Source organism: Anomaloglossus baeobatrachus, chromosome 5 (assembly GCF_048569485.1).
Source record: "Anomaloglossus baeobatrachus isolate aAnoBae1 chromosome 5, aAnoBae1.hap1, whole genome shotgun sequence".
In the NCBI taxonomy this organism is placed as follows: domain Eukaryota; kingdom Metazoa; phylum Chordata; class Amphibia; order Anura; family Aromobatidae; genus Anomaloglossus; species Anomaloglossus baeobatrachus.
The window spans coordinates 129,838,596-129,852,903 of NC_134357.1; the positions used below are offsets into that span (position 1 = coordinate 129,838,596).

Consider the following 14,308-nt stretch of genomic DNA (forward strand, 5'->3'; position numbering starts at 1 on the left):
AATTACAGCTGCACCAGACACTCGTTAAGTACAAAAAAACCCCGATTCACATAGAATAGCCGCAGACAATGATAAAATTCATAATTTTTTATTAATTCCTCATTAAAAAAAATCATAAACAGCAAGGAAAATGACAACAAGGGGAATGGGTCTGAACACAGCAATTTAGCATCAAAACAGTCAAAAGAGATTATAAATACATATCAAAATTAATCATTTAAGAAGCAACAAGAATATTGGTCACTAGATGGTAATATTAAATATTTTATATGAAATTTATAAAAAATGGCAGCTAGACATGATTATTATATAAAGTGCAAAGTAGTATAGTATCAATTATAATCGCAGCAATGTGCAATAGAGGATACAAAATATGTAATACTAGCAGCTTAAATTAAAGTGCACTGCATGTGCAAATGACACTAAATTAAGGTGCACCAGTGAATAATAGCTGAATAATAAATAATTCATATCAAGTTAGTAGCAGCCAAAATCTGATTGTACATAATATCCCATAGATGATCCATATTCAATACGATGTGTAGAAATCATCATGCTAAGGTCTATGTATATATAGTGTATCCGGATCATTGGGTCAGATAAAAGTAATTACCCGAGGCAATGACTGTAACCGCTATGCCGACGCCAACTCCCAACCCTACGTGCGTTTCGGCGTGCCCTCGTCAGGGGGCCATCCCCTTGTCACATTTTCCTTGCTGTTTTTATGATGACTTTTTTTTAATTCATCATTAAAAAAAAAATAAAATATGAATTTTATCATTGTCTGTGGCTATTCTATGTGAATCGGGTATTTTTTTGTAATAATCATAATAGCCCATCCTTATGTGTATGGGGTTACTTGTACATCCATAGTGATAGTCTATTGTGGACACACTTTATATACCCCTGGTTGGCATAAATCAGTTTACACTCTTAAGTACAGTGCACCTGCTCCTATCCCTGTATCCTATTTTTTTATCACCGGATTCTGGTCCCAATAGACTTATATGAGGATCTGCATTTGGCCAAATATCTGGAACCAATCCTCGGCAGGAATCTGGGTTGATATTTTTTATTCTGTAGGAGTTTAGACCAACCTGTACAACAAGGCAATAAGTTGACCACCAGCTTTTACATTAGAATAGCTATATTGGACAAATTTAAGTACCCACAAGAAGTTGGGGGACTTAACGGTTTAAGGCTTTATGACCATCTTATTAGGTGGCTGTTGGCTGAATGATGGTCAGCCATTTATCTTGGTTGACTAACTGTACGTTGCTCGCTCTGACAGCACTCGTGTTCTCTAGGAGAGAAATGCTGCAAGATGTGTCTGCCAGTGGCTTATCTAATGAGTACTTCTCACATAGCGAGATTGCTGCTGAGTCACAAGTTTTGTGTCGTACCAGTGACCTCCTCAGAGATCTTGCTGTGTGTGACACTAAGCGGCGACCTGGCCCCTGCTGTGAAATCGCTGATCGTTACACACTGTTCTGGTTCATTTTTTGGTCGTCATGCTCCCACAGGGCCACCACGCGTCTGTGTGTTTGACTGTGGGAGACCAACGAGCACCGACTCAGTGTAAGCGGTGTCTGCTGGTAACCAGGGTAAATATCGGGTAACTAAGCAAAGCACTTTGTTTGCTTACCCGATATTTACCCTGGTTACCAGCATACACCGCTTACAGGCTGCCAGCGCTGGCTCCCTGCACACGTAGCCAAGGTAAATATCGGGTAACTAAGCAAAGCGCTTTGCTTAGTAACCCGATGTGTACCCTAGCTACGTGTGACGGGACCCTAAGGGAGAACAAAACTGTTGACAGTCCGATATTGGACATGTTGGATCCTTCTTTTTTTTTTTTTTTTTTTTACCAAGCAGTAATCAATCTGAGGCCCTCAAACATTCGACTGTCTGCCAAACTTGTCTTTACGAGCGAGTTCAGCCGACTAATCTGTGTATGGGGCTTTAACAAACTTCTACATGGGGCAATAATCACTCAAGTAATCATTTAAGATTGTAGGCCAGTGTAAACATGCCGATGTCTATTGCAACTGGTTAGTTATGAAAGCAGTAACCCTTAAGGCCCCCGTCACACTAAGCAACATCGCTAGCAACATCGCTGCTAACGAACAACTTTTGTGACGTTGCTAGTGATGTTGCTGTGTGTGACATCCAGCAACAACCTGGCCCCTGCTGTGAGGTCGTTGGTTGTTGCTGAATGTCCTGGGCCATTTTTTAGTTGTTGCTGTCCCGCTGTGAAGCACAGATCGCTGTGTGTGACAGCGAGACAGCAACAACTAAATGTGCAGGCAGCAGGAGCCGGCTTCTGCGGACTCTGGTAACCACGGTAAACATCGGGTAACCAAGAAGCCCTGTCCTTGGTTACCCGATATTTACCTTTGTTACCAGCCTCCGCCGCTCTCACAGTCCGTGCCGGCTCCTGCTGTGTGCATATGTAGCTGCAGGACACATCGGTAATTAACCCGATGTGTGCTGTAGCTAGGAGAGCAGGGAGCCAGCGCTAAACAGTGTGCGCTGCTCCCTGCACATGTAGCTGCAGCACACATCGGGTAATTAACCCGATGTGTGCTGTAACTAGGAGAGCAGGGAGCCAGCGCTAAGCAGTGTGCGCTGCTCCCTGCTCTCTGCACGTGTAGCTCCGTGCGCTGGTAACCAAGGTAAATATCGGGTTGGTTACCCGATATTTACCTTAGTTACCAAGCGCAGCATCTTCCACGCGGCGCTGGGGGCTGGTCACTGGTTGCTGGTGAGCTCACCAGCAACTCGTGTAGCGACGCTCCAGCGATCCCTGCCAGGTCAGGTTGCTGGTGGGATCGCTGGAGCGTCGCAGTGTGACATCTCACCAGCAACCTCCTAGCAACATACCAGCGATCCCTATCGTTGTTGGGATCGCTGGTAAGTTGCTTAGTGTGACTGGACCTTTACTGTTACTGAAATCTGTAAATGAATTCTGATCGTTGCTGTACTCTAGGTGTCCGTAAAAGAAAGATGGAAAATCTCTAGTGTTACATGGAGCAGTAAAGAATCACGTGTTACTCTAGTGTTGACCTGGAGAGATCTGGGGACAGGTATAACTGAAGGTACAGGGTTTTCCTAATGATGTTACCCATTAAACTAAACAGTGATTCTACTAAGGGGTACTTCTCACATAGCGAGATCGCTAGCGAGATCGCTGCTGAGTCACTGTTTTTGTGACGCACCAGTGACCTCATTAGCGATCTCGCTGTGTGTGACACTGAGCAGTGATCTGGCCCCTGCTGTGAAATCGCTGCTCGTTACACACAGTGCTGGTTCATTTTTTGGACGTTGCTCTCCCGCTGTGAAGCACACATGGCTGTGTTTGACAGCGAGAGAGCAACGTTCTGAATGTGCAGGGAGCTGGCTTCTGACAGCCTGCGGTAAGCTGTAACCAAGGTAAATATCAGGTAACCAAGCAAAGCACTTTGCTTGCTTACCCGATATTTACCTTGGTTGCTAGCGTCCACCGCTCTGACTGCCAGTGCTGGCTCCCTGCACACGTAGCTGGAGTACACATCGGGTAAATAAGCAAAGCGGTTTGCTTATTAACCCAATGTGTACTGTGGCTAGGAGTGTAGGGAGCCAGCGCTAAGCGGTGTGCGCTGGTAACCAAGGTAAATATTGGGTAACCAAGCGCTTGGTTACCCGATATTTACCTTAGTTACCAAGCGCAGCATCGCTTCCACATGTCGCTGTTGGCTGGGGGCTGGTCCCTGGTCGCTGGTGAGATCTGCCTGATTGACAGCTTACCAGCAACCATGTAGCGACGCACCAGCGATCCTGACCAGGTCAGATCACTGGTGGGATCGCTGGAGCGTCGCTAAAGTGTGACGGTACCCTAAGACGCACTATCACAGGCATGATAACACTGTTTCTGAGTATTTGCTTATCTTTACTTTGACTCAGAATATAGAACAGACACTGTCCTCTCATAGATCCATGTTCCCACATGAACTATTATTAGTTTGCTATTTCACTTGGAAACTCACAGGGTTATTACCAGCGACTTACTTAGAAACCATGTGGCCAAACAATACAATGGCCCCCGCATAGCCCTTCAAATCTAATGGTACCACCATAGCCGTCCACCCCTCTTCCCCCCCCCCCCTCCCCCCCCAACGACTATTATCACTTAGAGATTAAGGTAATTGGAACACTTATTTCAGTTTATTTTCAGTTAATTGAGTAAAATCGCAAGACCTTGATAAACTAGTTGAAGATGTTGTTTTTAGACTGCAGTATTGTACCATATGCATTTTGATATACTCATTATTTCGATGTCTACTTGTTCCCCAGTGAGAGTTCAAATGTGACCGATTGAGACGGCTAAGTCTTGGTTTACCAAGTTACTGATCTGAACATTTTTTTTTTTTTAAGTTTTCTAACCAATAATGAATGCTAGGTTTTGTTTTGTTGCTTTATTCTTCTTTGGGAGTTGAGTTAACGTTACTTATTCTAGTCCAAGTTTTAGATGCTATAACTTGCTTTCTGAGAATAATAGCCAAATGCTTACATTTACATAATCTAACCATCTGCACATACCAAAGCTAATGTGTTTATCTTGTCTTACAGGTATGCCATGGCATTGTCGAACAACCACATTTGCCCGGTGTCAAACTGGTAAGAATACCTCGCTATTGCGCCACAGCTTATTCTCTAGCTTTCCTGCCACTGTGTAGAAGTCTTAGCAAAGGCGGTGATGACCTGTTAAAGAGAAGCTATTAACACAATGGTTGCTTAAATCAGGGAGGATTTTATAAATTTCAATACATTTAAACATATTACAATCTGTATTAAAAATAAAAAAAAATAGAAATCTTGCAATTTTCACACCGGCCACTGAAGTATTTTATTTTTTATAGACTCTTAACTTGTTTTCAGGAAATGTGTGATTGTGCAGACCCCCAACTCTATCTTTTGTACTGAAGCATCTAATGAGCATGTACAAAGGTGATTGGGTAGGAGAGCGGGGACCGCTGGCATCACAGAATTCACCAATCACATTAGGCGATGTCAGGTGTGCATAGAAGTGCTATTTTAAGTGTAATCCTGCCTCTGCGGAGAAGGAGCCCGCTGAAGAAACATAATCCCTAATAGCTGGTGTGAAAATGGCAAAATCAGTAATCTTAGTGTGTGTGTGTGTGTGTGTGTATATGTATGTATGTACCATATATATATATATATATATATATATATATATATATATATATATATATATATATATATATATATATATATATATATATATATATATATATATATATATATATATATATATATATATATATATATATATATATGTATGTATATGTATGTGTATGTATGTTCTTTAAATCAGATCTCTGTATTACATGTATTTTTGCAAATATTAGGTCATCTTGTTTCCCCAATTCCAATAATAAATAAATAATATATATATATATATATATATATATATATATATATATATATATATATATATATATATATATATATATTATTTATTTATTATTGGACTTGGGGAAACAAGATGACCTAATATTTGCAAAAATACATGTGATACAGAAATCTGATTTAAAGAATAGGCCAATTTTTGGTGGTGATGGCATTAAACAGACAAAGGTCAGAAGCTGCACAGAGGGTGACACTGGCGACAGTGAGGAAAATAAATCCAGAATCTGGATTTCGCAGGGCTTTGAGCAATTTCTGTAAAGAGAACCACCCAACATTTCTGTGCCATACAGTTGTATTCTTATTCTTCACCACCACCTATGAAGAATCGAGTTATTATGAAAGAACTTTTAATATTTTAGTGTGCTCCAAAGTTTCTGTAAGTTTCCTGTATAAACGGGCAAATTATTTAGCTAGAAGTTGTTTGATGTCCACCTCATTCGATTTTATTTTATTTTTTTTTTTTTTCAGGGGAGGACAAAATACTGTGTTGTACGAAAAATAAGACGGTCATATTATTTTTCCTCCGAAAGATACACTAGGGCTTATTTTAAAGAGATGTCTTACATTTGTTATTGGTCTATGTTGCCCCATTGGATTTTTGTAAGCCCCAAAAAATGCATCATCCCCCACCCACTGTTAATACAAAATGAATATTCATCCATTTTCCTGCCAGCCTCTTGGTGCCGGCGTCTGTGATTTAGTCAGACTGCCGTATTCGCCCGACAATTGCATCACAGTCCTTGGACTGGCCGGCAGATTGTCTGACAGCGGCATAGAAATTCATGCTGTCATGCCTGGGTCAGGAGAGCCAGCAGCCACTACAAGGATTACGATGCAAGCATTTGGCACGTACCACAGTCTGCCTGCACCCAAAGACTGATGTCGACACAGAGGAGTGGGTGACGGCAGGGGTGAATATTCATTTTGCTTTAATAGCGGGCGCCTAACTATATTTTTCAGGGCTTACAGCAACACAATTGGGCAACATACGGCAATAAAAGTTACGGTACATATCCCGAAAGGGCTGAACAAGTTTGTTTTTTTTCACTCCAATATTTGTAAGTGAAAACCCAGAAGTGGACCGATCAGAGGAAACGTATAATAGAAACCCAAGCACTAGAGTTGAGCGAGTACCTAACTATTCGTTCTCGCTATACTCATAACAAGTACTGTCTACTACTCGCATATTCATTCCGAATAGCGTGTGCAATGCAAGTCAATGGAGAAAAACTTGCAAAGTAGCGAGGAACCTGAATGCTGTACTATTCACTACTCGCACAAATAGTACTGCATTCAGGTTACTCGTTACTTCAGGTTTACCACTCTAGCTTTGGGTGTGTTTCTGAAAACTCAAATTGTACTTTATTCAGTTCAGCGTTTCATCTCAAGGAGAATGTTTGGCCTCTGTGTGCCTCTCCATAGGACACCTCTTCCCTTATATGACCTCACCCACAGCAACACTGTTATCTTGTACTATTTTTATGAAGCGATAATCCAGCAACATAAAACAACTTTGCTGATGTTGGCTGTGTAATCTTTTTATTTCAAGGGAAAGCTCCATGACAGAATGTTGGAAGTGTTTGAGAAGAATCTAAATACTGGGCCCATCAAATTCTCTGGATAAAATGTTTAAGACCTATGTATTGTATAATCTGTCAGCTCTTCAGAGTAACCGTCGTTTTTATGTTTTATTTTTTTAAATATAAAGTTTCCTATTTTCAGGTGTTCTAATACGGTATATTACCAGAGAAATCTGCCTCGTTCTCAATCTAATCTTTCAATTTCACTTAACTGAATACAGACTTTACTGATTTAACCCATAAAAACAATTTTTCCAAATACTGAGGTTTTAGATGATTATTGGTGCCTAAGGCCATGTGTGCACTAGAAAGGGACTTTTTGTCATGGAAAATCCGGTCCCTCTTAAAGAATCCCGCACCCGCGGTAAAAAAAACCACACCGAAACCACAACTAAATCCACATGCGGATTTGCCGCGTTTTTTCCGCAGGTTGGTCCCTGTGGATTTTTACCATTATCTATGGCAAAAACCGCAGATACCTGCAGAAAAGAAGTGCCATGCACATTAATTCTGCAGCGGAAAATCCGCGGGTAAATCTGCGGGTATAAAAAAAAAAATGCAGTGTGCGCACAGCATTTTTTTTATACCCATAGATTTTGCTGGGGAATGCCTGCAGAAATGTTACACGCATTTTCTGCAGAAAATCTGTGGTAAATTCGCAGCGTGCGCACATAGCCTTTAAGATTCTATGATGAGCGAAGGAAGAATCTACGGCCAGACACAAATGTTCTCCTGAAAAGAACATGATCATTCTCCATAGAACTTTAAGCACAAAATGCCCTCTTCTAGCTCTGTGATGGGAAAGTTTTTATATTTATTGAAGATATTTTACCCATAAATTGAGAATTTTTAGTGTAAACAGAATCCAGGAGGAGTAAAAAAATTAAAAGTAAATTTCTTTTATAAGATATCAGTGTAATTTTTCTCATGCACTATTGAATTATGGGGAAAAAAAAAGTAATTGTTGCTCTGTTCATGGAAAATTTCCTTAAAAAAAAAAAAAAGTACATTTTAATCAATAGATATTGGAATAATTTCCAAGATTTGGATGAGTTAAGAAAAAAATGTTTCTGTGCCGAGATCTCAATCTCCACCCCTTGGAGTTCATTCTAAAGGCCACGTCTCACTAAGTGACATCACTAGTGACATCGCTGCTGAGTCACGGTTTTTTTGTGATGCAACAGCGATCTTGCTAGCGATGTCGCTGTGTGTGACATCCAGCAACGACCTGGCCCCTGCTGTGAGGTCGCCGGCCGTTGCTGAATGTCCGGGACCATTTTTTGGTCGTTGCTCTCCCGCTGTGAAGCACACATCGCTGTGTTTGACAGCGGGAGCCAACAATCTGAATGTGCAGGGAGCAGGGAGCCAGCTTCTGACAGCCTGCGGTAAGCTGGTAACCAAGGTACATATCGGGTATCCAAGCAAGGCGCTTTGCTTAGTAACCTGATGTGTACCATGGTTACGAAACACAGCGTCGTTACACAGGTTGCTGGTGGCTGATCTCTGACCGCTGTAGAGATCTGCCTGAGGAAGGGGAGGAAGGGCACTACCCAGTGGGATCTCCTGGTATACAAAAGTTATATGAAAAAAGAAGAAAAGAGTATACCAAAAGGCGGGATCACCACAATATTAATCAATAAATATTAAATTTTATTAGGTTATCAAAAAACCAAAGCACGAGACACATGTCTCCACACTGAGAAAATTGCTTTAAGACACACAGTGACACGAGTTTAAAAACATTTAAAAAGCCATAGGCATAACATGTCCGCCAGGAACCAATTGCATAATCATGTACATATAAATATAATTATGGACACTCCAATTGATAGTACATAAGACCCGTATCCAGTTTACAAAATTAGTGTGATCCAAGACTCTAGTGGGCACATGTGACAATATATACTGCAATAATGTACAGAACCACCTGTAATAGCGCAAAATGTGAAAAATCCACAATAATATGTGATTACCAACATATGATAGATTTTTGCATGGGAACACTTGCGCAGATATATAAATCTACAATCATAAATGAGTAGTATAGGTTCTTATAGAAAATTGCTAAAATCTACATCGGCACAGGAGACCTCCAATACCTTATAGATGATGGCATATATTGGGTTATAAGATAGAGACACTTATATTAGACAGGTATAAGACACCTTCACAATGAGCATCAAATAATGTAGATAAATAACAACAGAATACATTCAGGTCCCTATCTATACATGGTAATATTATAAACCCAAAATCTTCTCAAGATTGTATCCTGAAGAGCGCCCATTTAGATGCAAGATGTTTGTTAAATCAGCAATAATACTATCTGCTCAATACATATACCCATGCTATGCTGCCGCATGTAACCAGGGTCCTGGATGCTACAAGCCACCAAAGAGGTATGGTGCAGTTAAATACCGCAACCAGACTACAGGCAGGCTACAAGAAAATACAAAGCCGGACCTACATCCATCAACCCATAAAATGTATAGCAACCATGCTAGTGGGGTGGATTAAAGGAGTGACCAAAAAGGGGGGTTTTCCTGGCGTGGACACCCCACGCGTATCGCCACGTACCCAGTGGCTTCCTCAGGGGAAAGCCACTGGGTTCCCCTGAGGAAGCCACTGGGTACGTGGCGATACGCGTGGGGTGTCCACGCCAGGAAAACCCCCCTTTTTGGTCACTCCTTTAATCCACCCCACTAGCATGGTTGCTATACATTTTATGGGTTGATGGATGTAGGTCCGGCTTTGTATTTTCTTGTAGCCTGCCTGTAGTCTGGTTGCGGTATTTAACTGCACCATACCTCTTTGGTGGCTTGTAGCATCCAGGACCCTGGTTACATGCGGCAGCATAGCATGGGTATATGTATTGAGCAGATAGTATTATTGCTGATTTAACAAACATCTTGCATCTAAATGGGCGCTCTTCAGGATACAATCTTGAGAAGATTTTGGGTTTATAATATTACCATGTATAGATAGGGACCTGAATGTATTCTGTTGTTATTTATCTACATTATTTGATGCTCATTGTGAAGGTGTCTTATACCTGTCTAATATAAGTGTCTCTATCTTATAACCCAATATATGCCATCATCTATAAGGTATTGGAGGTCTCCTGTGCCGATGTAGATTTTAGCAATTTTCTATAAGAACCTATACTACTCATTTATGATTGTAGATTTATATATCTGCGCAAGTGTTCCCATGCAAAAATCTATCATATGTTGGTAATCACATATTATTGTGGATTTTTCACATTTTGCGCTATTACAGGTGGTTCTGTACATTATTGCAGTATATATTGTCACATGTGCCCACTAGAGTCTTGGATCACACTAATTTTGTAAACTGGATACGGGTCTTATGTACTATCAATTGGAGTGTCCATAATTATATTTATATGTACATGATTATGCAATTGGTTCCTGGCGGACATGTTATGCCTATGGCTTTTTAAATGTTTTTAAACTCGTGTCACTGTGTGTCTTAAAGCAATTTTCTCAGTGTGGAGACATGTGTCTCGTGCTTTGGTTCTTTGATAACCTAATAAAATTTAATATTTATTGATTAATATTGTGGTGATCCCGCCTTTTGGTATACTCTTTTCTTCTTTTTTCAGAGATCTGCCTGACTGACAGCTCACCAGCGACCATGTCGCGACGCACCAGCAATCCCTGCCAGGTCAGATGGCTGGTGGGATAGCTTGTTGCGTCGCTTAGTGCGACGGTACCCTAACTCAAGTTAGTGAGGTAGGAGCTCCGGCTATCTCTAAACTTATCTCACTGACTGACTGATTTGTGATGAGCTCTGAGTGTTGGAGAAGCAGCAGAAACACTCATTCATTTTTTTTTTTCTCATGTCCAATTGTGGAATGTATTTTTACTCCAAGATCTAGTGATTAAAATATACCTTTTTTTTTGGGGGGGGGGCAGCCATGGCTGTTAACCCCTTCACCCTTGGACGATTTTAAGTTTTGTTGCCGTATAAGGGCTTACTCTTTTGCGGCACGAGCTGTACTTTTAAATGAAACCATAAGTTTTACCATATAGTGGAGAACTGCACAAAGATTCCAAGTGTGGAAAAATTGCAAAAAAAGGTGCGATTACATGATTTGTTTTGAGATATTTTATTAAGTGTTCACTAATGTGGTAAAACTGATGTGTTGGTGTGATGCCTCAGGTCAATATGAGTTTGTAGACACCAAACTTGTATAGGTTTCCTTTTTATTTAAGGAATTAACAAAATAAATCAGAAGTTTGTCCAAAAAAGTGGCGCCATTTTCCGCCACCTGTAGCATTCTCCTTTTTGGGATCTATGGCTCAGTGACAGCTTAGTTTTGCACCTTGAGCTGACCTTTTTAGTGGAACCATTTTTGCGCAGATGCTACGGTTTGATCGCCTGTTATTGCATTTTGTGCCAAATTTTGTGTCTAATTTTGGCGTTTCTAATTTTGTTTTGCCGCTACGCACTTTACCGATCAGATTAATTGATTTTTTTTTTATTTTGATCGAGCATTTCTGAATGCAGCTATACCAAATATATTTGTGTATATAAATTATAATGTTTAGCCCTTTTATTTTAAATGGGGGGAATGGGGGGGTGATATGAATTTTTTTTTTAATTTTTTAAAAACTTTTTTTTGCTAGTCCCCACTAGGGGACTATAAGGATCAGCAGTCTGATCGCTCATTTCTGTTGATCTTAGCTACACAGCTGTGATCACCAGAAACACTCACCTCTTGTCACTGGCAGCAGCCGGCCAAGGGAAACAGGAATTGACTCATGCTAGCTACAGGCATCATCACATGATCCTGTGGTGCCATGACAACTATCGGCTCACAGTGATTACGTCCTTGCGACGCCGATGAAGCTCGGTGAGTAAAGATTTACTGCAATTTGCATTTAAATGACAGTCACATTTTGACAACGCCATTTAAGGGGTTAACAGGCACGAGTGGAACATGGATCCACTCATGCCTAACGAGGCACATGTCAGCTGTACAAATCAGCTGATGTGCGTGGATCAACTCCGGCTGCTGGCAGTAGCCGACGGAGATTACACTATGACCGCTTAGGACATAATTTTACTGCCCGCAGTCATTAATTGGGTACCCCTTATGATTGACTAAGTACAAGATAATTTGTGATCATTTAATGGCTGGCCAGAACTGTATGTTCTCATAACGATTGTTAATACAACTGTTCTTTAAACATAGAATATAATTTTTTATTGGCGGGCACATGAGGTGCTGTGCTGCTGCTAACTATGATATTTTTAATGCCGACATCAATGATCCAATCAACTGACGAGTAAGTATTTTACTAGCTTGCCGAGTGATTGCCAGGCTCAAGACGACAATCTGCTCATGTAAATTGTCTTTTAGTTAGAAATTGATGTATTATAAACCTTGCGACTATAACCATTTCTGAACCTGTTATCACTGTGGTTACCAACTGTTGCAAAAACACAAGAATCATCATACAGTTGTAGGTCTGCGGCAGTGGGAGAACTACAGGTGGAAGGCTTTGTTACCATAGTAACAGACTACAAACAAGATCTGTGTAGTCTAATTCTGCAGACACGGTCGTTCCTATCGGTCTTCTTCTTACTCATTTGGTAAATTAACAAATTGGGGACTGAAGAAAGAGACAATGACTAATTGCATAATTAATCTACACCGTATTTGTTGGTAATTAGTTACCATGGAGACGTATCACCTACGTCTTCTATACAGGAGCTGGTGACACAAAGCTGTAAATGTCTAATGAAGATTAGTTTCAGTTGCTGCTTTTTTGCGTTTTAAAATGCAATGAATCGTTAAAACAAAATTGTGGAGGTACCGCATTGTGATCAGCCGACTCATTACAAGCCACTTATGCTTTTGTTTTTAGCTTGGCCGCTACGTGCTTCTTAACGCTCACTCCTATAACATCAGTGTATGTAATGTAGAAAGTTTTCTTAACCAAGATTAATATTCAGTAATTTCAAGAACTGAGTGCAGGCACCCTGAGGGAACGGAGAAGGAAGCACAGAATCCCAGCCATGTGTCACATTAATGGTTTCTAGGTTCTTGGAAACGTTAAAAAAACAAACCAAGCTTGGGCTGAGACCATTAGATTCAAGGTGACCATTAAAGGAATATTTATATTACAGCTGTAGGAAAAACTATTCTACATAGTAAGAACAGTCTCTTCAAATGTGATCCTATGCCCACTGGTCTATTACTGCACAGTCCATTGCTGAAAGGTAATAGCCACAGACTTTTATAGGGCCTCACTGTGCCTCTGTATGCCTCTGAAAAAAACCCCCATGAAATTATCAGTTTAAATAGGAGTCCAACAGTAAAAGCAGCAGCATAGCTCAATCGATACTGTGCTCCCTTCCCCCTACAGGCATTGCTCTACAGCTTTGTACTATGGAGCCACATTGTGCCAAATTAACAAGCTGTCGCCAGCTCGGCGTATGTGCACACGATCTGTCCTAGACGCAGTGTCATCCCTGCTGCAGAGACGTGTGTGCTGTCCGCAGTAGACCTCAGTGCCCATGATCAGGGCTAGGAGTTCCGCAGACTTTGGGTATGTTCGCACGTCGTGTATTTCCATGCATTTACGCAGCGCTTTACACCACAGCATAAACTCATGCGTTCTGTGTCCCCACCAAAGTCTATGTAAATTGTGCAAATTCCATGCGCACATTGCGTTTTAGAATGCAGCGATTTGCATGCTGAAATTTCTGGCCGAATCGCTGCGTTCAAAAAAAGCAACATGTCAGTTATTTAGTGCGCTTTGGATACTGCTCCCACTCTATCTGTGGGAGAGGCAGCATCCAGAAGCCATGAATTCTACATCAATTTGGCAGTCACAATACATCCATAGCGGCTGCATTTTGAAACGCACATGTGCTGCAAATCGCTGCAGAATTTTCAGCATGACAATACGCAATGTGCGCACATTGCCTTTCACTGTTTTTCTCCCCACCCTCCCGGAGACAACGTGTGTCTCCACTGTATATATGGACTTCCTGCGGCTCGACAAGCTGCGCCACATGTTGGTTTACACTGCGGAAAAAAGCATAGTGGGCATGGGATTTATAAAAAATCCTATCCTCTGTGCTTGTACTGTACAACGCAGTGAAAACGCGCTGCGTCCAAAACGCTGCTATTTCTGAGCATGTGCCTATGTCCTTACTGTTCCATTAGTCGGCTCCAGATTTTGATGCAAATTTTTACTAGTCAATTGCTAAAACTGCGTTGT

At 41.1% G+C, this 14,308-nt stretch overlaps 1 protein-coding gene across 1 annotated transcript in view; it reads left to right on the forward strand.

Moving 5' to 3' along the window:
- LOC142310968 (transmembrane protein 150A-like) overlaps positions 1 to 14,308 on the forward strand; it is a 172,316-nt gene that overhangs the window by 67,098 nt on the left and 90,910 nt on the right. The window contains exon 2 of the mRNA XM_075348892.1: positions 4,609 to 4,656. Coding sequence (XP_075205007.1) covers positions 4,609 to 4,656 — 48 coding nt within the window. The remainder of the gene's footprint in view (positions 1 to 4,608; positions 4,657 to 14,308) is intronic.